The sequence below is a fragment of the Cervus elaphus genome, chromosome 22, assembly GCF_910594005.1.
Source record: "Cervus elaphus chromosome 22, mCerEla1.1, whole genome shotgun sequence".
NCBI classification, from domain to species: Eukaryota; Metazoa; Chordata; class Mammalia; order Artiodactyla; family Cervidae; genus Cervus; species Cervus elaphus.
This window is the reverse complement of record NC_057836.1, coordinates 20,709,957-20,734,918: the sequence shown is the minus strand read 5'-3', so window position 1 is coordinate 20,734,918 and position 24,962 is coordinate 20,709,957. Positions and strand designations below refer to the sequence as shown.

At 36.5% G+C, this 24,962-nt stretch overlaps 1 protein-coding gene across 1 annotated transcript; it reads left to right on the top strand.

Annotated features, from left to right (window-relative positions):
• The first annotated feature begins 861 nt into the window (after positions 1-861).
• Positions 862-21,955, top strand: LOC122679951 (C-type lectin domain family 7 member A-like). Its single transcript, XM_043880805.1, has 8 exons — positions 862-888; positions 2,079-2,211; positions 4,570-4,662; positions 5,541-5,624; positions 8,933-9,040; positions 10,216-10,367; positions 14,157-14,263; positions 20,844-21,955. Exons 1-8 carry the CDS (start codon positions 862-864, stop codon positions 20,968-20,970), a joined length of 831 nt encoding a protein of 276 aa, XP_043736740.1. The 3' UTR covers positions 20,971-21,955.
• Positions 21,956-24,962: the final 3,007 nt, after the last annotated feature.

Below are 24,962 nucleotides of genomic sequence, written 5' to 3'. Positions count from 1 at the left end.
ATCATCTTCTTCTGTTCTCCCCCCGGTAACCATAAATTCTTTCTCTAAGTCTGTGAGTCTGTTTTTGCTTTGTAAATAAGTTCATTTGTACCATTTTTTTTTTTTTTTTTAAGATCTCACATAAAAGTGTACAAATGAACCTATTTCCGGGGCAGGAATAGAGACACAGATGTAGAGAATGGGCGTGTTGACACAGTGGGAGAAGGAGAGGGTGGGGAGAATTAGGAGATTAGAATTGACATATATACACTATCATGTAAGACAGCTAGAGGGAACCTGCTCTAAAGCACAGGTTGCTCAGCTCGGTGCTCTGTAATAATCAAGATGGGTGGGGGTGGGGTGGGCTGGGAGAAAGGTCCAAGAGGAGGGAACATATATACACATATAGCTGATTTGATTCGGTGTACAGAAGAAACTTAACACAATATTGTAAAGCAATTATATTGCAATAAAAATGTTATTAAATACCTAGTAGATTCCTTAAGCCTCCCAACAGACTACACTTGTGTGGAAGGTATTCCCAATGCTGCTGAAGGGGATGAGGCTTCCAAAGTTAGCTGCCCCACTCACCGTTGCTACAGAGAAAGTCCTAAGTGTGAACTGCAGTCAGCTCTTACCACCCACACCACTGGATGACATCACTGCACTGAGAGCATAGAAATCACATGTATTCTCCCCTAGAATACATGTTCAAAATCTATTTACTGTCTTAATTATACTTTACCAATAAGAATGCTATTTAGTCACAAGACAAATAGTTATCAAATGCATTTCTATTCAATGACACATTTTAGGATTGGAGAATTTGACATAGAAGGTGTAAATTGAGATGTACTGCAGCCAAGTAGAGTAATTACATCCATGAGCCTCGAAGTTCATGGCATACAAGTATGTCTAAAAACTAAGGTTTGCCTTTATGAGAAAGTCCTCACGCATGGAGAATTTCTAGAACGCTTTCCTTGTTGTCTTTATTTATGTCAGAACCCTCCTCCCCAAAAGCAACCCATTAGATCCTAGCAAAGAAAAATAAGTCAAAGACAAACCTACAAGGAAAAAAGGTAAAAATTTTTGAATGTGCTACCATTATTTAGAGGAGAGAAGACAGTTTTGCTTTGGAGGCGATGGGGGAACGAAACATAAACCATGGAAAAGTGCTTTTGAAAGGACTTCAAACCATGTAGCTGACATAGAAGTGGGTTTTGGTTCTTACTATACATTTCTAAGAAGAATTTTAAAGCATCAGACATAGGGGTCCTTTGATGCACAGATCAATGTGGTTGATAAAAAAAAACAAAACACTTTTGTTCCTGTCTAACACATACTTTAGGGTTAAATGGGGCATTGAACTACTCATTGAATTAAACAAATAATGATTTATAAATACATGCTCTGACAATTTTGGCTATAACTAACGCAGATGATTTTTCACTTTGATGCCTTAAAAGGACTACATTCAAAACCACTCAACATTTTGAGCCTGTCCCTTTGTTTCTGTCTTGATTTTTATTTGTTATTTAAACAGAAAATCTGCTTCTTTAGACAATTTAAAGAGAAGACAAGAAATAACTAGAAATCTATTGGCCAGCCCAATTGCATGTATTTATATTACTGTAATCTGTCAAGCAATGTGGTTATCAAGTTGTTTGTTAAGGATATAAGTTGCTTATGCACATTTTGACTTTTACTTATTGTTACAGTTTTTATATCATATATATATATATAACAATTAGGTATTTACCTTCATTCTTTAAAAAGAAAAAGGTATGAATCAAGTCAGATAGAACATGGATATTTTCCTTTTTGTTGTTATTAATATAACCTTTATTTTGTTGTTAACCAATTTCTAATCTCATGAGATCCTGAGATGACCATTTTAATTCAGATTTATGGTAACTGCTAAAGTTCAGATTTGAATTGATCTACAAATATCCTCAAAACTTGGGGTCTTAGTTCATTGTGACTCTTGTCTGACAGAGTGTGGAGTAAATGAGATCCTGCCACCAGTGGAAACTTTTTGTGTGGGAATACTGAATGCCATTTGATCATTGGCTATCTTTTTCTGACATGGTCTCTCTAAGGCCAGTCATACATTTCTACAAGGACCTCCTATTCTCAAAGCAGAAGTGAAAGGCCAGCAGAGCGAGCTCATCCTAGCTGTGTTCCTGACCAAGCTTGTCCTCCTGTTGGTGAAATCTCAAGGCACAAACACAGGTACTGTCAGGCACTGTGGGTGTGCCTTTACTGTCAGGCTGTTGGACAAAGAAGGATAAAGCAGGTAAAGGAGAATTTGATAGTGGGAGATGATGTAGACAGTTACAAGGATTTTGTATCATTGCAAGAAAGAATTTACTTTGGGGTCCATGTTAATTAATATCTAATGTTAACCCTGTTTGACCCTATGGGTCAAAATATTTAATACACAGAATATGAGTTATAAATATACTGAAATGTTTTGAGGAATATTTAACTCTTTTTAAGGTAATATAAATTTGTGTTTTTTGTTATGTTAATATGTAATAGAAAGTAATAGAAATGCAATTAGATGTTAAATGCAATAGGATGTTACATTTATGTAACAGTTAATGTCATAACATTAACTGTTACATAAATGTAATGTTAAATGTAATAGAAATGTAATAGATTTAATTGAAGTTAATATAATAGAAAGTTAAGTGTAATAGAAAAGTTAAATGTAATAGAAAAAGTTCAAGTGTTTGGATAATATGATTTTTTTCCATTAAAATATACCCAGGTTTATAAAACAAATGTATTTTCTTGTTATTTGGGTAGAGTTATTCAATTATAAAATAGCTAAATAAAAATCAGTGAGCTAGGAAAATATGTCCTTGAAGAAGGATTTACTTTGTAATTAGGCACTGTGATAGAAAGAATATTTATTGAAAAACAATTGGTAGTATATTCATACATCTTATCATCATTTGAGGATTGTTCAAATCAAGTTTCCTCAAATTATAAAGAAATAAAAAGGTGAAATACTATGATGTTAATATTTTAAGAACTGAGAATAAGATCTGTTTAGGAAGACCAGTTATCTGGTTCTTTCTACTGAGTTACCAAAAACATTAGTTTTTGAAAAATGTTTTTCCTCTTTAGTCATTATTTATGTATATTTCTAGGGAGGAGATATCATTATGTATTTTTTGTGGAAGTGTTTATATAAGTGTAGGCAAAGGATCATATTTTTGGAATAATACAAACTATTGATATAGTACACATATTTGAACTAAATATATATTACATATAAAATATATACTTCAATATGTACATATATATTTGTTCATTTGAACTAAATACTTTTGTTTACAACAAACTGTGAAAGAATCTTAAAGAGATGGGAATATCAGATCACCTTACCTGCCTCCTGAGAAACCTGTACACAGGTCAAGAAGCAACAATTAGAACCGGATATGGAACAATGGACAGATTCCAAATTGGGGAAGGAGTACATCAAGGCTGTATATTGTCACCCTGCTTATTTAACTTCTATGCAGAATACATCATGTGAAATGCTGGGCTGGATGAAGCACAAGCTGAGAGTCAAGACTTTGGGGAAAAATCTCAATAACCTCAGATATGCAGATGACAGCATCCTTATGGCAGAAAGGAAAGAAGAACTAAGGAGCCTCTTGATGAAGGTGAAAAAGGAGTGTGAAGCAGCTGGTTTAAAACTCAACATTCAAAAAATGAAGATCATGGCAAATAGATGGGGAAACAATGGAAATAATGACAGACTTTCTTTCTTTTTTTGTGTGTGTGCAGATTTTCTTTTCTTGGGCTCCAAAATCACTGCAGCCCTGAAATTAAAAGATGCTTGCTCCTAGACAGCATATTAAAAAGCAGAGACATTACTTTGCTGACAAATGTCCTTCTAGTCAAAGCTACGTTTTTTCCAGTAGTCATGTATGGATGTGAGAGTTGGACCATAAAGAAAGCTGAGCGCTGAAGAATTGATGCTTTTGAACTGTGATTTAGAATGACAAATTATGCCTCAGTTGTTTGATGTTACTTCCTAAAATGCCTTTTCTTGAATCCCACAATTTCTGCCTTTTTCTCAGACTGAGAAGATTGTCAAATTTGAGTGTGTGTGTCTGTCCTAAAGGGGGATTACTCTATTCAGTGTCAGACTATGGTTGCCATTTGGGCATGATACAGGCTCTAAGTGACCAAATACAAATTTGCAAGAGAAGCTATAATTCTAGATATTTATGTGAGAATGAAATATACCATTTCCTAAATTGTTGTAATGAATTCAATTATTTTTTAACAGTAAAAGCTTAACATAACATGCCCATGAACTGTAATGGCCTGTTAATTAATCATGTAGAGACTCTGTTGTAAGTCATCACAAAGAGAAATTTTAAAAGTATTTTTTTTTCTGTTAATTTAGGATCAGTAGTTACTTGGCATCACTTATTTCTGATTATCATGCTGATCATTCATTTAGCTCTTTCTATTATTTCATGATAAATGTTGCCATTTTTCAATGCCATTAAAATGCCTTATTCAATGCTGCAAAGGATTCTTGTGATCTTTGCCTTCCGCCCTCAGAAATGAGCCAGGAGAAAGTGATATACGTGGAGCCAAAATTCCTGTATTCAGAGAAAAAGGAGGACAAAAGATATCAGAGTCACAAAAGGAAAGGTAAAGTTTCTTTTTCATTTGTTTTCTTGTTTTCTGAAAATATTATGATGTTAAATAAGAAAAAATGAAATCATAATTGTGTCCACATATATTTTATATTACATGCCTGGTTCTTTATATACTGAGGTGTGTATACAATCTAAGTTGCTTCAGTCATGCCTGACTCTTTGAGACCCTATGGACTGTTGCCTGACAGGCTCCTCTGTCCACGGGATTCTCCAAGCAAGAATCCTGAAGTGGGTTGCCATGCCCTCCTCCAGGGGATCTTTCCTACCCAGGGATTGAACCCTCATCTCCTGCAGCTCCTGAATTGCAGGTAGATTGTTTACCACTGAGCCACCAGGGAAACCCTTATATGCTGCTGTTCAGTCATTCAGTCATGTCTGATTCTTTGTGACTCCATGGTCTGCAGCATGCCAGGCTTCCCTGTCCTCTGTCTCCCTGAGTTTTTCCATGTCCATTGAGTCGGTGATGCCATGCAACCATCTCATCCTCTGTTGTCCCCTTCTCCTGCCTTCAATTTTTCCCAGCATTAGGGTCTTTTCCTATGAGTCAGCTCATCTCATCAGGTAGCCAAAGTATTGGAGCTTCAGCTTCAGCATCATTCCTTCCAATGAATATTCAGGGTTGATTTTCTTTAGAATTGATAAATTTGATCTCCTTGAATTCCAAGGGACTCTCAACAGTTTTTTCCAGCCCCTATATACTGAGGGATATATTTAAACATAATAATAATGAGGTTTGTGGTCACAGTAATTATAGATATTAATTTTAAACTCCAGAACAAATTTCCATTTTGTTCTAATTCTGTGTGTTTTTTTAATGCTTTGAGCTTAATATATTTATATATGGATATTTTGCTTTTTGATTTTGTACAGAATCTCCATGGCATATCATTGCAATAATCCTGGGAATTGTATGTTTGTTTCTCCTACTGGCAATCACAGTCTTAGGATATATGTGTGAGTACCATACACGCACATTTCTTATGAGTGAAAAGAGTCAGGATGAAAAATGAGATACTATAACTAATGAACCTTTGTTGATATAAAGTTGTATAGAAATCATTAGTGATCGTCAATGGTGTTGATGATAATATTAATAATGATGATTTTATTATTTTGCTCTCACTGAGTGTTTATGCCACACAAAATAGTGTGATAAGTGTAATAGCACAAAAATCTTGCTGATTATATGGTATGGTTTACATACACAGTGGAAATTATTTTTCAAGTAGGATGAGGTTTTCCATATGGCCAGAGAGTTGGGAAAATATTTATTTGAATATTACATTCATTATTTTTTTTTTTTTTTGAATATTACATTCATTATTATATACGTTAAGCATACCGTTATATACTTAAAGATAATAATGTTTAAATTACAAAGGAAAATAAATGATTTATTTTCTAAATGATTAAATGTTATCAATTTTACATAGTTCATATAAATTTTCAAAAATTCTTATACAATACTTGTTTCCAACATCTTTTTCCTCATGATTATTAATTCTTTGTTTCACTCATTCAACAATCAATTTTGAGGATCTCTTATGGATCAGGAACTATGTATGGCATCAAAGATACAGAAATTAAAGAAAAAGTCATTTTTTAATGAGCTCAGTTTAAAGGAAAATATTAAAAAAAAAATGAACCAGTGTTTAAAATAAAATATTATTAGTATAAGGATGATGGCATGAAGATATCAGATGAATGGCATATAGCATGCTGAGGTCAAGAAAGCTCTCCTGTAGGATTTAATAATTGATAAGATGCAAAGGGAAGGTAAGAAATAATTAGGAGGCTGAGGGTAGAGAAGGCTCATTCAGGTAAAGAATAACATGAAAAACGGACAGATGTACATGCTGGAAACATTCAGGTTTTGGACCAAAATAAAGTGGCTAGAAATAAGTTTGACTAGGTATGTAACTTCATGGAAATCTTTTGTACCATGTTGTGTGCATGCATGCTAAGTCGCTTCAGTCATGTCAGACTCTTTGTGACCCTATTGACTGTAACCTGCCAGGATCCTCTGTCCATGGGATTCTCCAGGAAAGAATACTGGAATGGGTTGCTGCACCATCCTCCAGGGGATCTTTCTGACCCAGAAATCAAACCCACATCTCTTATATCTTCTGCATTGCAGGCAGATTCTTTACCCACTGAGCCACCTGGGAAGCCCTTGTACCATGTTAAGAAAATTCAAATTTGCCCTAAAAACAAAGGAAACAATTGAAGTATTTAACATTAAGGAAAAACATGACTCATATTACATGAGCAGATCTGGATTCTGGAAAGTCCAGTCAAGGTAGACGGGAAAGGTCAAATAGGGGATGATATCCAGATGAGAAATGAAATGTTGCCTGCCCTGTCAGTAAACAAAGGATGTCACAATCGTCAGTGATTGTAGCCAGCAGCGCTGGTAAATTGGTGAGCCCTGAGGGAACTCAGGAAGCAAAAGAATACCTGTGATTTAGCAGCCATCAAACTGCAGCCACTCCCTACTATGAGCCCCGAGGACACTCAGTATATGAAAACACAGCATACTGGCCCCAGATAGCTGAGATGCATATCAAAGGAGTGATTTCTGTGAGCCCACATTCTTGTATATGCCTGTACAAAGAAAAACGCTGAATTTCTTAACGTGAAATATCTAGTTTCCTTTATTGTTTAGATAACAATAATCTTTTGAAGTTTAGACTACTTGCCTTTCGTTGCCAAACTCCTATATAACCTATCCCTCCCTTCCACCCTCACCTCTTCAGAGCAGTTCTCTCAGAGTTACTTGAGGTACTTCCTTCCCAGGGTTGAAGTCCAAAAAACTCCCACTGAATAAAACATAACTCTCAACTTTTAAGTTGTGAATGCATATTTTTTAAGTTGACACAGACTATGGGTGAGAGTTTCAGACTTGTTTAGTGGGAAGCACAAATTTTTTTCTGCAATAGATTGATGGATACCTGTGTATTTATAAAAAGGGAAGCAAGAAAGTGAGGGGAACTTCAGCTTGATGGTGATTGTTTCTATGTGAAATATTGACAGCAAATGAAGCCACCTTCTGAGAGAGAGTCAGGAGAAGTCGTAGATAATTTAGGAAAAGACTAAATAGCTATTGGATTAGGAAAAGAATGTGACTCAATAAACACATTGTGTAGTATTGAAGGGCATAATGATGATGAGAACCACAAATGTCGATCAGCACTAATCTGTATCTGAACAGTTTTGCGACCTTTTTGTCACTGGACTTTCAGAAGTTTGTGTGAAGGCAATGTGATGAGTGATACATGTTTATCAGAGTTGGCTCTTTTCAGATGTGCCTAAAGACTATTTTGCAAGCTTGTCGGATGTCCTGCCCAAATTAGTTCTCTACTGTGTGGCCTTAGATAGACAAAAAGGAAAGGGAGGTGGCTGTCTATTAATCACAAGAAACGGCAGTACTTAGAAACTAGAGGTCTTGATGTGTCTTTTAAATTAAGACCCCCCCAAAAAAAAAAAAAAAAAAATTAAGACCCAAAATATAAACATTGGAATGGATTAATGAATCGGAACAACAGAGATATTTATTGTAACTGAGGACATTAAGATACTGTGCAATTAATGTTACTAGAGCTTTTTTTACAAGTAGACATTGTATTTGGCTGAATGGTGATGAGTGTTAGCATAGTTTGAAATAAAGATTCTCGATTGTGTAACAGTTTCTCCAGTGTTTTGGAAAAATGTTCCTACACTTAAAGGACCATACACTTCATGCTTTTACATTTTTTATGCATGAAGTTTTGGAAACGATGGCTGTTTCTCTCAGAGATTTTTAATTCTTTTTTTTCACATTAGGAGTAGCACTCTGAGTTCTTTTCCCACAGGTGTTCAATGAATCCATTATAAACTTGTGCTAAAAAAAGCCAAATCCTTTATGTTACCCCGGAATGAAAATGTTAAATGCCAAATCAAATAGTGAATACTAAATTTCACAAATTTTGAGATCTTTTTCTGAAGAGTAGATGACATAAAAACCCTTTATTTCCAGTTTATATTCTCTGTTTTATAAATGTTGATTACTGTTTTACATACTTAAAAATAAGTATATAAGTTATGGCTATATATAAAAATAAATTTTATGCTTTGACACTTTAAAATATTTTAATGTTACATTTTCTCTGATCATACTTTCATTTAGTCAACATTGTTTATTTTGTAATTCAGAATTAAATGATTCTAATAAAATGATCTATTAAAGCCATTCATTATCTTAATTTTACAATATGGAAATGAAGATTTTGAGACAAATTCTAAGTGCAATACACAAGATATGAAAGACACAAATGAAAGAAATGCTTCTGTACCAGGAGCTGAGGATCACTCAGTTTTACCACCTAGCACAGGTAAGTACTAAATATTTAGGCTGATAGCTGACAGATTTTTTCATGGAATTATCCCCTCCTGTGCCCTTTCAGTGTTGTTAGTCACTCACTAAGTTGTTTCTTACTCTTTGTGACCCTATGTGCTGCAACACACCAGGCTTCCCTGTCTTTCACCATCTCCTGGAGCATGCTCAAATTCATGTCCATGAGTTGGTGATGCTATCTAACCATCTCATCCTTTGCCGCCCTCCTCTCATTTTGCTATCAATCTTTCCCAGCATCAGGGTCTTTTCCAGTGAGTCAGCTCTTTGCATCAGGTGGCCAAAGTATTGGAGCTTCAGCTTCAGCATCAGTCCTTCCAATGTGTTATTCAGGGTTGATTTCCTTTAGGATTGACTGGTTTGATCTCCTTGCTGCCAAGGGACTCTCAAGAGTCTTCTCCAGCACCATAATTCAAAGGCCCTTTCAGTATTGTAAAACTTTACACTCGACTTTGTCAGGGCCTTTAATTACGCTCATTCTTTCTTATCAAATCAATTTTATCAATTATAGTTAATTGAACACAGACTTTCCAAAGTAAGAAGCTCCTATTAGACCTTTACATTGTTTTGATTATTTTGTGCTTGTGGATGAATTTTTGCCAATATAGATTCCTTGGAGTTAATGGTTATGTCATGCTCAGTCTCTCAGTCGTTGTCTGAGTCTATGTGACTCCTGGACTCCACCAGGCTCCTCTGTCCATGGGTTTCTCCAGGCAAGAATACTGGGTTGGGTAGCCATTCCTTTGTCCAGGGATCTTCCTGACCCAGGGACTGAACCTGGGTCTCCTGCATTGCAGGCAAGTTCTTTACTGTCTGAGTCACAGGGAAGCCTGGAATTAATACTATTTGTTTATATTTACATTGAAGGATTTCTTTCTTCAGGGAGAACTACTCCACTTTTCTGTAGTCTATTTGTATTCAAGAAGTCAACATTTATCAGTATTAACAATGGCCTTGTCAGAGACAGTCTCTGGCTCAACAGTATTCTTACCTACAGAGTGTGGCAGGAGAGCTATTCCTAACATAAAACTTTGGGGATGCAGGAAAGTCATCTATTTTCTGTTCATTCAGTCTGAAGTAAGCAGTGAAGTACAGAAAAGTGCAGGTCTCTAAATGATCTTGAAGTTATGGATGATGGTGGCTTTTATTTTCAAGTTAAAGGCTATGGTATATATCAAGGAAAATGGTCCTGCTATGGAAAAGACTGTTACTATTTTTCAAAAGAAGAGAAAACTTGGATGGAGAGTAAGCAGTCATGCCAAGACCTGGGCTCTAGTCTCATTAAGATTGATGACCAAGAGGAGCAGGTATGTTTACTTGACTACATCTGAATAAGTGCTTTAGAAGTTCATATGTCTTGTTAGGATAATTGTGTAAGCTTTTCCTCCAAAGTTATTGTTTTGCCTGATGTCCAAATCCACGAGCAGGAAGAGAGAAGGCTTCCAAGACAATGCAACTCGCAAAAAGGGAAGTTTATTGCTGACTCGAGTCAGGGCTCCTGCGGCATCCAACGCAGTGGTGCAGGGTCAGAGAGCCCCGAGCCCAAGCTGTTACCCAGATTTATAGGGTATTCATAAGCGGTTGGTAGCTGGCTTAAGCGGATTGGTTACATGTTTGCAAAGCAATCTTATTGGTACAAACTTTCGCGGGCTTTTTCAAACTTGGGCGTTCACGGGCTTTTCAGCTTTCCCTTTGTTTCTTACTGGGCGCATATTGATTGGCTGGCTCCAAGTGGCCTGATGGGGGTAGGGAATCTTACCATTTCGGGGGAAGCCGAAACTTAGGTCCAGGCCGCATGTCATGGTGTTAGCCCTGGCAGCCTCACAGTTGTTTCATCAGTTTGATTTGAAGCCCTGGTCCATATAGGTGCTGGAGAAGGCAATGGCACCCCACTTCAGTACGCTTGCCTGGAAAATCTCATGGACGGAGGATCCTGGTGGGCTGCAGTCCGTGGGATAGCTATGAGTCAGACAGGAATGAGCGACTTCACTTTCACTTTTCACTTTCATGCATTGGAGAAGGACATGGCAACCCACTCCAGTATTCTGGCCTGAAGAATCCCAGGGATGGGGGAGCCTGGTGGGGTGCCGTCTATGGGGTCGCACAGAGTCAGACATGACTGAAGCGACTTAGCAGCAGCAGCCATATAGGTGCAGACTTACCTGCAGGGGAGGGCACACAGGTGTAACAAGGACCTGGAAGAATTATTTGTTAAACCAAGAGAAATAGCCTTCCTGTGGATGTGGGTGCCGTGGGATGAATGGCATCATGCCATGGTGCCATGCCTTCTTTCAATTATATGTATTGCCTCTTCACATTTTAGTATACATCAGATTGCTCAGTTTTTGGCAGCTAAGGGCTAATTCAGGGCAAATGAAAAACTGCCTTCAATGATACGAACAGTTTAAAAGAGACAACATCTCACTGTATTGAGTTCTATTCTTCCAGCATTAGTGTTTGGGAGGGAACACATTTCTAGAGAAGGATGAGTTTTTCATTTTCATGATCATAGGAAATATAGAATGAAAATAAAAGTGAATGAAACTAGCTGGAATGATTCTTCAAAAATGAATTTTTGTCTTACTTATAATCCTGAGTGACAGAGGAAGCTTCTCTTTTCTGGAAGAGAAAATCTAGATCACTTTTGCCAATACTTATAAGATTTGAGAATATAAAGCTTATCTAACAGATTATGTAGATTTCCTTCTAATGATTCAATTCAAGCATTGAGTTTAATTGTTAATGTTTAGTCCTGGAAATGTTATTTCTATAAGTGTCTTATGAAGTACAGGTTAAAGCCCTATGTTTTCTTGTTTATGAAAGTTATATTATCATAATAATAATATGAATGAATCTCTTTTTACTATCTATCTAAGTAGTGGGATATGAAACCAAAGAAATACAAATAACCAGATACAGATTACAAGTTCCTTGATCAATTTAAACCTCAGTTGTGATCAGTTCCCAAGTGATGTAAGTTTTATTTTACCCCCAAGAGTTTATTTTAATCCATATTTTTCTTGTAATTTCCAATTCTGTTCTCTTCAGCTTTATTCCTGCCATTGAAGTGTCTGGACTTAGAGCTTCAAAGAATCTGCTTATGCTGTTATCTCTGTATTTCCATGAGCTATTCTAGTTCCTTTGAAATTTCTGAAAAAATTTTGATGTTGTTTAGAGCAAAAGCCATGCTTCATACTCTATTACCTCTTTTGATAATTGCCTTGCTGCTAGTGTTAAAAGCTGTGAACTATACACTCTGCAAACTCTGGGACAGACTTTGTCCTAGAACAGCATTATTCTCACACTAACATTTAAGATTTTCAGTCTTCTGCTGTGTTACAAAGCATAAGAATGTCATTATAACAGTGACTTAAATCCAATGATATTTGAAAAGAGAGACTGGCTTTTATACATTTATGTACCTAACAGCGAGCAAAAATATATAAATGAAAGAACTAATAGACATTTAATTTTAAAGCTTCTTCAAAGATCTAGAAATAATAAAAATATTTTTGACATGCCTCTACAGTACCCATACATTTTTCCTAGGCTTTAAAAATAAACTATTAAAATATTCCTCTTATACAATTTTATTATGGTGTAAAAATAATGACATGGGTATGTGTTTATGAGAGAGACAGACAGAGATGTTACTTTTAGGAAAGAGAATTTACTGCTTCACATTTGCGTTCATTCAAAAATAACCGATGTAAGTAAAATATACCAATTGGAATAATGATTACAAATAATTAACAATATTTTATGTTAAAGATGTTTCAGACACTGCCTGCATTATTTCAGTACACAAAATCTCCGTAAGAGATAATATGATTCCCATTTTATAGACAAGGAGAATGCTTAAGAAAATTTATTTTCTTAAGTTGACATGCAAGTAAATGGGATGACCTATTTTAAAACTTGTAGGTAAGTTTCTTCATTTTCACTCCTGCATAATATTCTGTAGTGCAGATATACTTTATTCATAGCCTAGATGATGGGAATTTGAGTCATTTCCAGTTTTTGTTGCTATGAATGTTCCTTCATTAAACATTCTTAAACACATCTCTGCAAGATTTTTCCCTCTGCCCCATGTTTTATCACACATCACCCTAGGATTGGAAGCACTAGGTATGTAAAAGTTCAACTTCATATAATATTTCCAAATTATTTTTCAATATAATTTTAGCAAAAGTTTTTGTTTGTTTAATTTTGGCTTCTTGTGGGATCTTAGTTCCCTGATCAGGGATTGAAGCCAGGCCCCTTGCCATGGAAGAACAGGGTCCTAACCACTGGACTGCCAGGGAAGTCCCTGCTGCTGCTAAGTCACTTCAGTCATGTCCGACGCTGTGCGACCCCATAGATGGCAGCCCACCAGGCTCCCCTGTCCCTGGGATTCTCCAGGCAAGAGCAGTGGAGTGGGTTGCCATTTCCTTCTCCAAGGGAAGTCCCTAGCAACAGTTTTAAATATACCTTTGTTCTCTACCTTTGAACAAGCTTGGTGTTGTTATTTTTATTTTTTCACAAAGTGAATAACTGTCAATATATCTTTGTACTTTTGATTTGCATCTCCCTAACAACTTGTGAGGTTGTCATATCTCCACATTTATTGCCCATTAACAAATGGGCAATATTTATTTGAAATATAGGTTCTTAACTTTTGCCTATTTTTCTTTTTGAGTAACTTTACTTTCTTATTGATTTATAGGGATATTTTATTTGTTCATCAAACTAAATACTACAGACATCTGCAGATTTCAGACTTGTCTTTTTGTATTCTTTAAAGTATCTTATGATGAAGAGAAGTACTAGGTTTAGAGCAGGCATGTTTACCTATGTAATCTATTATACATGGTGATTATTTTTTAAAGTCCATCATGTTCCTTATTTTATATATTTCATCCAGACATGAGGAATAGAGTGATTCATTCACAAGGCCTTTCCACTTTCATTTCTTTTCTTCACAATGGAGATATTAGTGCCTACTCTGTCATGGAGATATTTAAAAACAAATGTGCCCAGCATCTTATGAGAGTTCCCTGTAGTAAAATGTATTATTGATATTATGAATAATGCTAATGATTCTAATTTTCCCACAGGTCTTCATACAATCAAAAATAAAATACAGTCATTGGATTGGGTTAGAGAAAAGAGGGGTTCATCATCCCTGGAAGTGGCTGGATGGCACAAACACTTCTAAGAATCTGTAAGATTTTATTTCATAGTCTCCCCACTCCCTTTCATTCTCAGTACCTGATTCATAAATTACAGGTCAAAAACAGGAAATGGTCCTTGGGAATTTAGGGAACATCTTTAATTCCAGTCATCTCACTTCTCAGATCGGCAACCAAGTGCATATCTCAGGCCCCAGATAATAAGATCCAAAAAGCATTGTATCTGCCTGCATTCTTTGGCAGTAGGAATGAATGATAACAAACCAAAAATGCCAAGTAATTTATATAGCATATTAGAGGATTGTAAATGCTATGATGTGATATGCGACCCAATACATTTTGTCATAAAGGTGCTATATAGGTACCTTCCTGTGATGGAGGTAAAAAGAAGAGAGTTCAAGCTTCTTTGTTAGCAACTGTAAGAATAATTGCCAGTAATTTTGATGGGGCATATCTGGAATTCAGTTTTAGATATATGGTGGATAAATATATTAAACATTTAATTGCCTGCAGGATGTCACATGAACATTTCAGTACACTATTATCAAGTTTAAATGTGAGGTCTATTCATGTCTCAGTGCAGAGATAGTATTAATACTATGAGGCTGGAAGTGAACATCAGGAAATCTAAGGTCTGGGCCCTTGGACACCCAAATGTTTAAGATTATAGAACTCAAAAACATTACTGAGAAAAGTGGTTAAAATATGATTAAGTCAATGAAGAGGGTAGGTTCATGGGGTACCTTAAAAAGAAGGGCTACTTCAATAAGCAGAATGTGAATGGCTGGTGACTTTTCACTGTTAATTTTGTTACTTGATATTAATACTTTCACTGAGATTCATGAACAGTTGGGGCGAAATTAAAATACATTTTCTTCTATATTTTGTAGCCTTGCCCTAAAATGTAAAATCCATGTTCCTTTATCTCATTGCTCAGTTTCACAGATTTTTAATGCTTTGTTTCATATGGAAGCATTAGGCTCAGTGGGGAAAAAAAGTACACTCACATTTTCTTTCTTTCTTTTCACTGAAGAACAGATAACATACTATATTATATTATTAGTTTCAGGTGTACAACATAGTGATTTGATGCTTGTTTACACCAAAAATTGATTATTATGATAAGATGAGTCCCCCCCACCCCCACCAAAGACTAGTAACCCTCTGTCACCACAGAAATTTATTGCAATATTACTGGCTATGTATTATATTCCCAGTGACTTACTCATTTTATAACTAGAAGTTTGTAACTTTTAACCCCGTTTATCTATTTTTCCCAGCTTCCCACTTCTCTTCCTTCTGCAACCACCAGTTGTTCCTCAGAATCTCTGGGTCTGACTATGTCTTACGGAGCCCAGTGGCACAATCCACTCTGGTCACTGGAGCCAGGTGCCCCGGAGTATCTCCCGTATGGGCAGCGTGTGTCCTCTTGTTGTGGTTGAACTGCAGTTGCTGTGGGTGTGCAGGTTGGTGGGTTTGGCCTGCAGGGGGCCAAAGTATTGGTGCTTTAGCTTCAGCATCAGTCCTTCCAATGAATATTCAGGGTTAATTACCTGTAAGATTGACTTGTTTGGACTCCTTACAGTCCAAGGATTCTCAAGAGTCTTCTCCAGCACTACAATTTGAAAGCATCAATTCTTCAGAGCTCAGTCTTCCTTATGGACCAACTTTCACATGCTAACACGACTACTGGAAAAAACCAATAACTCTGACTATACGGACTTTTGTAAGCTAAGTGTTGTCTCTGTTTTTTAATATACTGTCTAGGTTTGTCATAGCCTTGCTTGTCATCAGTTCAGTTCAGTCACTCAGCCATGTCCAACTCTTTGTGATCCCATCCACTGCAGCACACCAGGCCTCCCTGTCCATCACCAACTCCTGGAGTCCACCCAAACTCATGTCCATTGAGTTGGTGATGCCATCCAACCACCTCATCCTCTGTTGTCCCCTTCTCCTCCAGCCTTCAACCTTTCCCAGCATCAGGGTCTTATCAAATGAGTCAGTTCTTCCCATCAGGTGGCCAAAGTATTGGAGGTTCAGATTCAGCATCAGTCCTTCCAATGAATATTCAGGACTGATTCCCATTAGGATGGACTGGTTGGATCGCCTTGCAAGGGACTCTCAAGAGTCTTCTCCGACACCACAGTTTAAAAGCATCAATTCTTCAGCACTCAGCCTTTTTAATAGTCCAACTCTAACATCTATACATGACTACTGGAAAAACCATAGCTTTGACTAGACAGACCTTTTTTGGCAAGGTAATGTCTCTGCTTTTTAATATGCTGTCGAGTTTGGTCATAACTTTTCTTCCAAGGAGCAAGTGTCTTTTAATTTCAAGGATGCAATCACCATCTGCAGTGATTTTGGAGCCTCCCAAAATAAACTATGTCTCTGTCCATTGTTTCCCCATCTATTTACCATGAAGTGATGGGACCAGATGCCATGATCTTAGTTTTCTGAATGTTGAGCTTTAAGCCCACTTTTTCACTCTCCTCTTTCACTTTCATCAAGAGGCTCTTTAGTTTTTCTTCACTTTCTGCCATAAGGGTGGTGTCATCTGCATATCTGAGATTATTGATAATTTTCCTGGCAATCTTGATTCCAGCTTGTTCTTCATCCAGTACAGTATTTCTCATTATGTACTCTGCATATAAGTTAAATAAGCAGGGTGATGATATATAGCCTTGACATACTCCTTTCCTGATTTGTAACCAGTCTATTGTTCCATGCCCAGTTCTAACTGTTGCTTTTTGACCTGCATACAGATTTCTCAGGAGGCAGGTCAGGTGGTCTGATATTCCCATCTCATTAAGAATTTTCCACAGTTTGTTGTAATCCACACAGTCAAAGGCTTTGATGTAGTCAATAAAGCAGAAGTAGATGTTTTTCTGGAACTCTCTCACTTTTTTGATGATCCAGTGGATGTTGGCAATTTGATCTCTGGTTCCTCTGTCTTTTATAAATCCAGCTTGAACATCTGGAATTTCATGGTTCACATACCGTTGAAGCCTGGCTTGGAGAATTTTGAGCATTACTTTGCTAGCGTGTGAAATGAGTGCAATTGTGTGGTAGTTTGAGCATTCTTTGGCATTGCCTTTCTTTGGGATTGGAATGAAAACTGACCTTTTCCAGTCCTGTGGCCACTGCTGAGTTTTCCACATTTGCTGGCATATTGAGTGCAGCACTTTTACAGAATCGTCTTCAAGGATTTGAAACAAGTCGACTGGACTTTGATCACCTCCACTAGCTTTTTTCATAGTGATGCTTCCTTAGGCCCACTTGACTTCACATTCCAGGATGTCTGGCTCTAGGTGAGTGATCACACCATCATGATTATCTGGGTCATGAAGATCTTTTTTTGTATAGTTGTTCTGTGTATTCTTGCAACCTCTTCTTAATATCTTCTGCTTCTGTTACTTGTCATAGCAAGCATCTTTTTTTTTTCTCCATTTATTTTTATTAGTTGGAGGCTAATTACTTCACAACATTGCAGTGGGTTTTGTCATACATTGACATGAATCAGCCGTGGAGTTACATGCATTCCCCATCCCGATCACCCCTCCCACCTCCCTCTCCACCCGATTCCTCTGGGTCTTCCCAGTGCACCAGGCCCGAGCACTTGTCTCATGCATCCCACCTGGGCTGGTGATCTAGCAAGCATCTTTTAACTACATAGCTGCAGTCACCATCTGCAGTGATTTTGGAGCCCAAGAAGATAAAATCTGTCACTGTTTCCACTTTTTTCTTTCTATTTACCATAAAGTGATGAGACTGGATGCCATGATCTTAGTATTTTTAATATTGAGTTTCAAGCCAGCTTTTTCACTCTCTTCTTTCACCCTCATCAAGAGGCTCCTTAGTTCCTCTTTACTTTCTGCCATTAGAATGGTATCACCTGCATTTCTGAGGTTATTGATATTTCTCCTGGCAATCTTGATTCTACCTTGTGATGCATCTAGCTTGGCATTTCACACGATATACTCTGTGTATAAGCTAATAAGCAGGGTGACAATATACAGCCTTGACATACTCCTTTCCCAATATTGAGCGAGTTCATTGTTCCATGCCCTGTTTTAGCTGTTGCTTCTTGACCTACATACAGGTTTCTCAGGAGGCAGGTAAAGGTGGTCTGGTACTCCCATCTTTTTAAGAATTTCCCAAAGTATGCTGTGACCCACACAGTCAAGGACTTTAGTGTAGCCAATGAAGCAGAACTAGATGCTTTTTAGGAATTCTCTTGCTTTCTCCATTATCTAATGAATGTTGGCAATTTGATCTCTGGTTCCTCAGCCTCTTTGAAACCCAGATTATACATCTGGAAGTTCTTGGTTCATGTACTGATGAAACCTCACTTGAAGGATTTTGAGCATAACTTTACCAGCATGTGATATAAGTGCAATAATACGGTAGTTTGAGGTCTTCTCAGATGGCACTAGTGGTAAAGAACTTTCCTGTTATAGCAGAAGACATAAGATTCACATGTTCGATCCCTGGGTAGGGAAGATACCCTAGAGGAGGGCCAGTATTCTTGCCTGGAGAATCCCCATGAACAGAAGAGCCTGGCAGGCTGTGGTCCACAGGTTCACAAAGAGTTGAATATGACTGAAGTGACTTAGCAGGCAACAGGCAGTAGTTTGAGCATTCTTTGGCATTTCCTTCTTTGGGATTGAAATGAAAACTGACCTTTTCTTGAAGATATCTCTAGTCTTTTCCATTCTATTGTTTTCCTCATTTCTTTGCATTGTTCATTTAAGAAGACTTTTTTTTTTTTTTTTCTCTACTTGCTATTCTTTGGAACTCTGCATTTATTTGGGTATATTTCCATTTCACCCTTGCCTTTCACTTGTCTTCTTTCTTCAGATATTTGTAAAGCACCCTCAGACAACCACTTTGCCTTGTTGCGTTTCTTCTTCTTGGGGGTGGTTTTGGTCACTACCTCCTATACGGTGTTACTAATTTCCATTCATAGTTCTTCAGGCACTCTGTCTATTAGATCTAATCCCTTGAGTTTGTTTGTCACCTCTATGTATAATCATAAGAAATTTGATTTAGATCATACCTGAATGGCCTAGTGGTTTTCCCTACTTTCTCAAGTTAAGCCTGAATTTTACAATAAGGAGTTCATGATCTGAGCCCCAGTCAGCTCCAGGTCTTGTTTTTTGCTGACTGTGTAGAGCCTCTCCTTCTTCAGCTGCAGAGAACATAATCAATCTAAATTCAGTATTGACCATCTGGTGATGTCCATGTGAAGAGTCTTCTCTTGGGTTGTTGGAAAAGTGTTTGCTATGACTAGCATGTTCTCTTGACAAAACTTTGCTAGCCTTTGCTCTTCTTCATTTTGTACTCCAAGGCAAAACTTGCCTGCTATTCAAGTATTCTTGCCTGAGTATCCCATGAACCCTAAGAAAAAGGCAAAAAAGATATGACACCAGAAGATGAGACCCCAGGTCAGAAGGTGTCCATAATTCTACTGGGGAAGGGCATAGAGAAATTACTAATAGCTCCAGAAAGAATGAAGCAGCTAGGTCAAAGCAGAAACAATGCTCAGTTGTGGATGTGTCTGGTGGTGAAAGTAAAGTCTGATGCTGTATAGAACAATATTGCACAGGAATCTAGAATGTTAGGGCCATGAATCAAGGTAAATTGGATGTAGTCAAGCAGGAGATGTCAAGATAGAATAGCGACATTGTAGGAATCAGTGAAATAACATGGACAGGTATAGGTGAATTTAATTTTTGTGTGTTAATTGCTTAGTCATCTCTGACTCTTTGCGACCCCATGGACTGTAGCCCACCAGGCTCCTCTCTCCATGGCAATTCTCCAGGCAAGAATACTGGAGTGGATTGCCACTTCCTTCTCCAGGGGATATTCCTGACCCAGGGAATCAAACCCATGTCTCCTGCATTGCAGGCAGATTCTTTACTATCTGAGCTATAGGAAAGTCCTGAATTTAATTTGGATGACCATTATATCTACTACTGTGGCCAAGAAATGAAGTAGCCATCATAGTCAACAAAAGAGTCCAGAAAGCAGTACTTGGGTGCAACCTCAAAAATGATAGAATGATCTCTTTTTGTTTCCAAGGTAAACCATTTAAAAGCACAATATTCTAAGTCTATGCCCCAACCACTGATGCCGAAGAAATTGAAGTTGACCAGTTCTGTAAAGACTTTCAAGACCTTCTAGAATTAACACCAAAAAAAGATGTCTATTTTATCATAGAGGATTAGAATGCAAAAGTAGGAAGCCTGAGTCATAGGAAACTAGGTCTATTTTTATATCTAATTTCAATGAACCATATAATAATTTTTTTATATTTAAACACTTCCCCAAGTTTTCAGAAGCCTCAGAAGAATTTTTCAAACTGACATATCTAGTTCATGTATATATCCTATTCTATACTATCCTTTCTACTTCTTCCTTATCTCTAATTGACCACTGGTGATATTTTCCTTAGTTTTAGACATAATTATACTTTATAATTTCACAGGTAAATATTCTGTTGCAAGATAAATATTCCATTGAAATAATTGCATCTATGTGTTTTAAATTTGTGATAATTAAATTTTGCTGAAGAATGACTTTCTAAAATAAATATATTCTCTGATGCAGGGATTTCCAGAATTCAAATGATGGACGATGTGGATGCCTCAAGTCAATAAATATTATTCCTGAAGTTTGTACTAAGCTGTTGCCTTATATTTGTAAAAAAAGTTTACTTGCCTTGATAATTAATTGAGTTACTGTGATCAATGTCTTAATACATTCATCCTTTAATAGATATTAGGAAACAAACTTAAATTATTCACTAATATTACTCAACTATGTATGATTTAAAAAGGATTATGTTATCCCAAAATCTGTGAGGAAAGACAAATAAGTTTTATATATAGAAAATGACAAATCCAATTCTTGTAATTTTTTTAATTTCAAGAATCAGTAAGTCAGAGAACATGAAACAAATTCATTGAACTGAATAATGATTTTATATTTATTTTTCTTAATCATTTAATTGAATATATTTGAATAGATAATTAATACATTCAGATTGCTCAAACTATGAGATATGAAATAATGAGCAAAGTCTCTTTACTTATATTATTTCCTATTCACCTAGTTTTCTTGTTAGAGGCAAATACAAAACTAGTTTCCTGGATAACTATAAATAACGGTTCTATTTCTTTATATTTTAATGTAAAAATTACCTTGCAGATTGTCCCATATCAGTACTTAAAGTGCTGTCTCATATTTTGTAAAAGATTGCAAGTATTGCACTAAATCCCTGGAGAAGGAAATGGCAACCCACTCCAGTACTCTTGCTTGGAAAAGCCCATGGATGGAGGAGTGTGGTAGGCTACAGTTCACAGGGCTGCAAAGAGTTGGATACAACTTCACTTTCACTTTTTCATTGCACTAAATGGATGCACCAAAATTTATTAAACCAGTTTATTTCAGTGAGTATTTAGGTTTGCCCCAGAGTTTTGTAATTATAGAAAAACTTTGCATTAAAAAATACTTAATATATTAACTGTTATTTGCTATACATCTTACCTATATGGGAAATATCCATGAATGTAATTTCTGTGTCAACAGATGTATATATTACATTTTAATTGATATTTATTGTTTAAATAGAGATTATACACCTATTATATCCAAATAGCAATGTTCAAGGGTGACACTCTCACATCTTTACCATAAAAGCATATTAACAATCTTTTTGATTTTGCCAATAAAATATTTACTGAAAAACCTTTTATTTTGTGTCAATTAAATTACAATTCTCTATTTTCTGAGCACTCTTGATGGCATTTATTTTATTTAAATTATTTGTTCACATCATTGTGGATTAATATCACAAACAATTCTGAGCAAAGAAAGCAGACACATAATAGTTCATCCTATAAAATTCCACTTACTTATATAGAGTTAAATGAGATAAATCAAAACTCTGATATTAGAAATTTAGGACAAAAATTATACAGTGTGAACCTGCTCCCAGAAGGAATAGTAATTGATAATAAATATTAGTTATCATGATGAGGAATTATTCCTGGAGATAATGTAAAGGGGCATTTCTCAGTTGATGGTAATATTTTATTTAATAATCTGAGTGTGAGTTACAGGGGTGTTGTATTTATTTCTTGGAGATGGCATAACAAAGTGTCACAACTTAGGTGCCTTAAAACAACAAACTTTTTTTTTTTTTTATAGTTTTGTAGGCTAGCAGTTCAAAATAAATCAAGTGATGGCAGGACCAAGTTTTGTGAGACTCTGGTAAATCCTTCATTGCTTCTTCCTAGTTTCTGACATTTCTTGTCATTTCTTGGTTTGTCCCTGTGTCACTCTAGTCTTTGCCCTTGGTACCATGTAACCTTTTTCTTTTGTGTCACTGTACAAATACCACTCTCTTTATAAATAGCTCCAGCATATTTGATTAGGCCTTTCCTCTTTTTTTTTAATTTTAATTTTTTTGAGTTTTTTTAAAATTTACTTATTTTAATTGGAGGCTAATTACTTTATAATATTGTAGTGGCTTTGCCATACATTAACATGAATCAGCCATGGGTACGTGTGTTCCCCATCCTGAACCCCCCTCCCACCTCCCTTCCCATCCCATCCCTCTGGGTCATCCCAGTGCACCTTCCCTGAGCACCCTGTCTCATGCATCCAACCTGGACTGGCAATCTGTTTCATATATGATAATATACATGTTTCAATTCTAGTCTCTCAAATCATCCCACCCTCACCTTCTCTCACAGAGTCCAAAAGACTGTTCTATACGTCTGTGTCTCTTTTGCAGTCTCACATATAGGGTTATTGGTGCCATCTTTCTAAATTCCATATACATGCATTAGGATACTGTATTGGTGTTTTTCTTTCTAGCTTACTTCACTCTGTATAATAGGCTCCAGTTTCATCCACTTCATTAGAACTGATTCAAATGTTTTCTTTTTAATGCCTGAGTAATATTCCATTGTGTATATGTACCACAGCTTTCTTATACATTCATCTGCTGATGGACATCTAGGTTGCTTCCATGTCCTAGCTATTATAAACAGTGCTGCAATGAACATTGGGGTACATGTGTCTCTTTCAATTCTGGTATCCTTGGTGTGTATGCCCAGCAGTGAGATTGCTGGGTCATATGGCAGTTCTATTTCCAGTTTTTTAAGGAATCTCCACACTGTTCTCCATAACGGCTGTACTAGTTTGCATTCCCACCAACAGTGTAGGAGGGTTCCCTTTTCTCCACACCCTCTCCAGCGTTTATTGTTTGTAGACTTTTGGATAGCAGCCATTCTGACCAGCATGAAATGGTACCTCACTGTGGTTTTGCTTTGCATTTCTCTGATAATGAGTGATGTTGAGCATCTTTTCATGTGTTGTGTTAGCCATCTGTATGTCTTCTTTGGAGAAATGTCTGTTTAGTTCTTTGGCCCATTTTTTGATTGGGTCATTTATTTTTCTGGAATTGAACTGCAGGAGTTGCTTGTATATTTTTGAGATTAATTCTTTGTCAGTTGCTTCATTTGCTATTATTTTCTCCCATTCTGAAGGCTGTCTTTTCACCTTGCTTATAGTTTCCTTCATTGTGCAAAAGCTTTTAAGTTTCATTAGGTCCCATTTGTTTATTTTTGCTTTTGTTTCCAATATTCTGGGAGGTGGGTCATAGGGGATCCTGCTGTCATTTATGTCGGAGAGTGTTTTGCCTATGTTTTCCTCTAGGAGTTTTATAGCTTCTGGTGTTATGTTTAGATCTTTAATCCATTTTGAGTTTATTTTTGTGTATGGTGTTAGAAAGTGTTCTAGTTTCATTCTTTTACAAGTGGTTGACCAGTTTTCCCAGCACCACTTGTTAAAGAGATTGCCTTTTCTCATTGTATATTCTTGCCTCTTTTGTCAAAGATAAGGTGTCCATAGGTGCATGGATTTATCTTTGGGCTTTCTATTTTGTTCCTTTGATCTATATTTCTGTCTTTGTGCCAGTAGCATACTGTCTTGATGACTGTAGTTTTGTAGTAGAGCCTGAAGTCAGGCAGGTTGATTCCTCCAGTTCCATTCTTCTTTCTCAAGATTGCTTTGGCTATTTGAGGTTTTTTGTATTTCCATACAAATTGGAAATTTTCTATATATTGAAAGTTTTCTATATATAGGTCTTTTGTTTCTTTAGGTCAATATATTCCCAAGTATTTTATTCTTTTCATTGCAATGGTGAATGGAATTGTTTACTTAATTTCTCTTTCTGTATTCTCATTGTTAGTGTATAGGAATGCAAGGGATTCTGTGTGTGAATGTTATATCCTGTAACTATATTCATTGATTAGCTCTAGTAATTTTTTGGTGGAGTTTTTAGGGTTTTCTATGTAGAGGATCATGTCATCTGCAAACAGCGAGAGTTTTACTTCTTCTTTTCCAATCTGGATTCCTTTTATTTCTTTTTGTGCTCTGACTGCTGTAGCTAAAACTTCCAAAACTATATTGAATAGTAGTGGTGAGAGTGGGCACCCTTGTCTTGTTCTTGACTTTAGGGGAAATGCTTTCAATTTTTCAGCATTGAGGATGATGTTTGCTGTGGGTTTGTCATATATAGCTTTTATTATGTTGAGGTAGTCCTTCTATGCCTGCTTTCTGGAGGGTTTTTATCATAAATGGATGTTGAATTTTGTCAAAGGCTTTCTCTGCATCTGTTGAGATAATCATATGGTTTTTATCTTTCAGTTTGTTAAT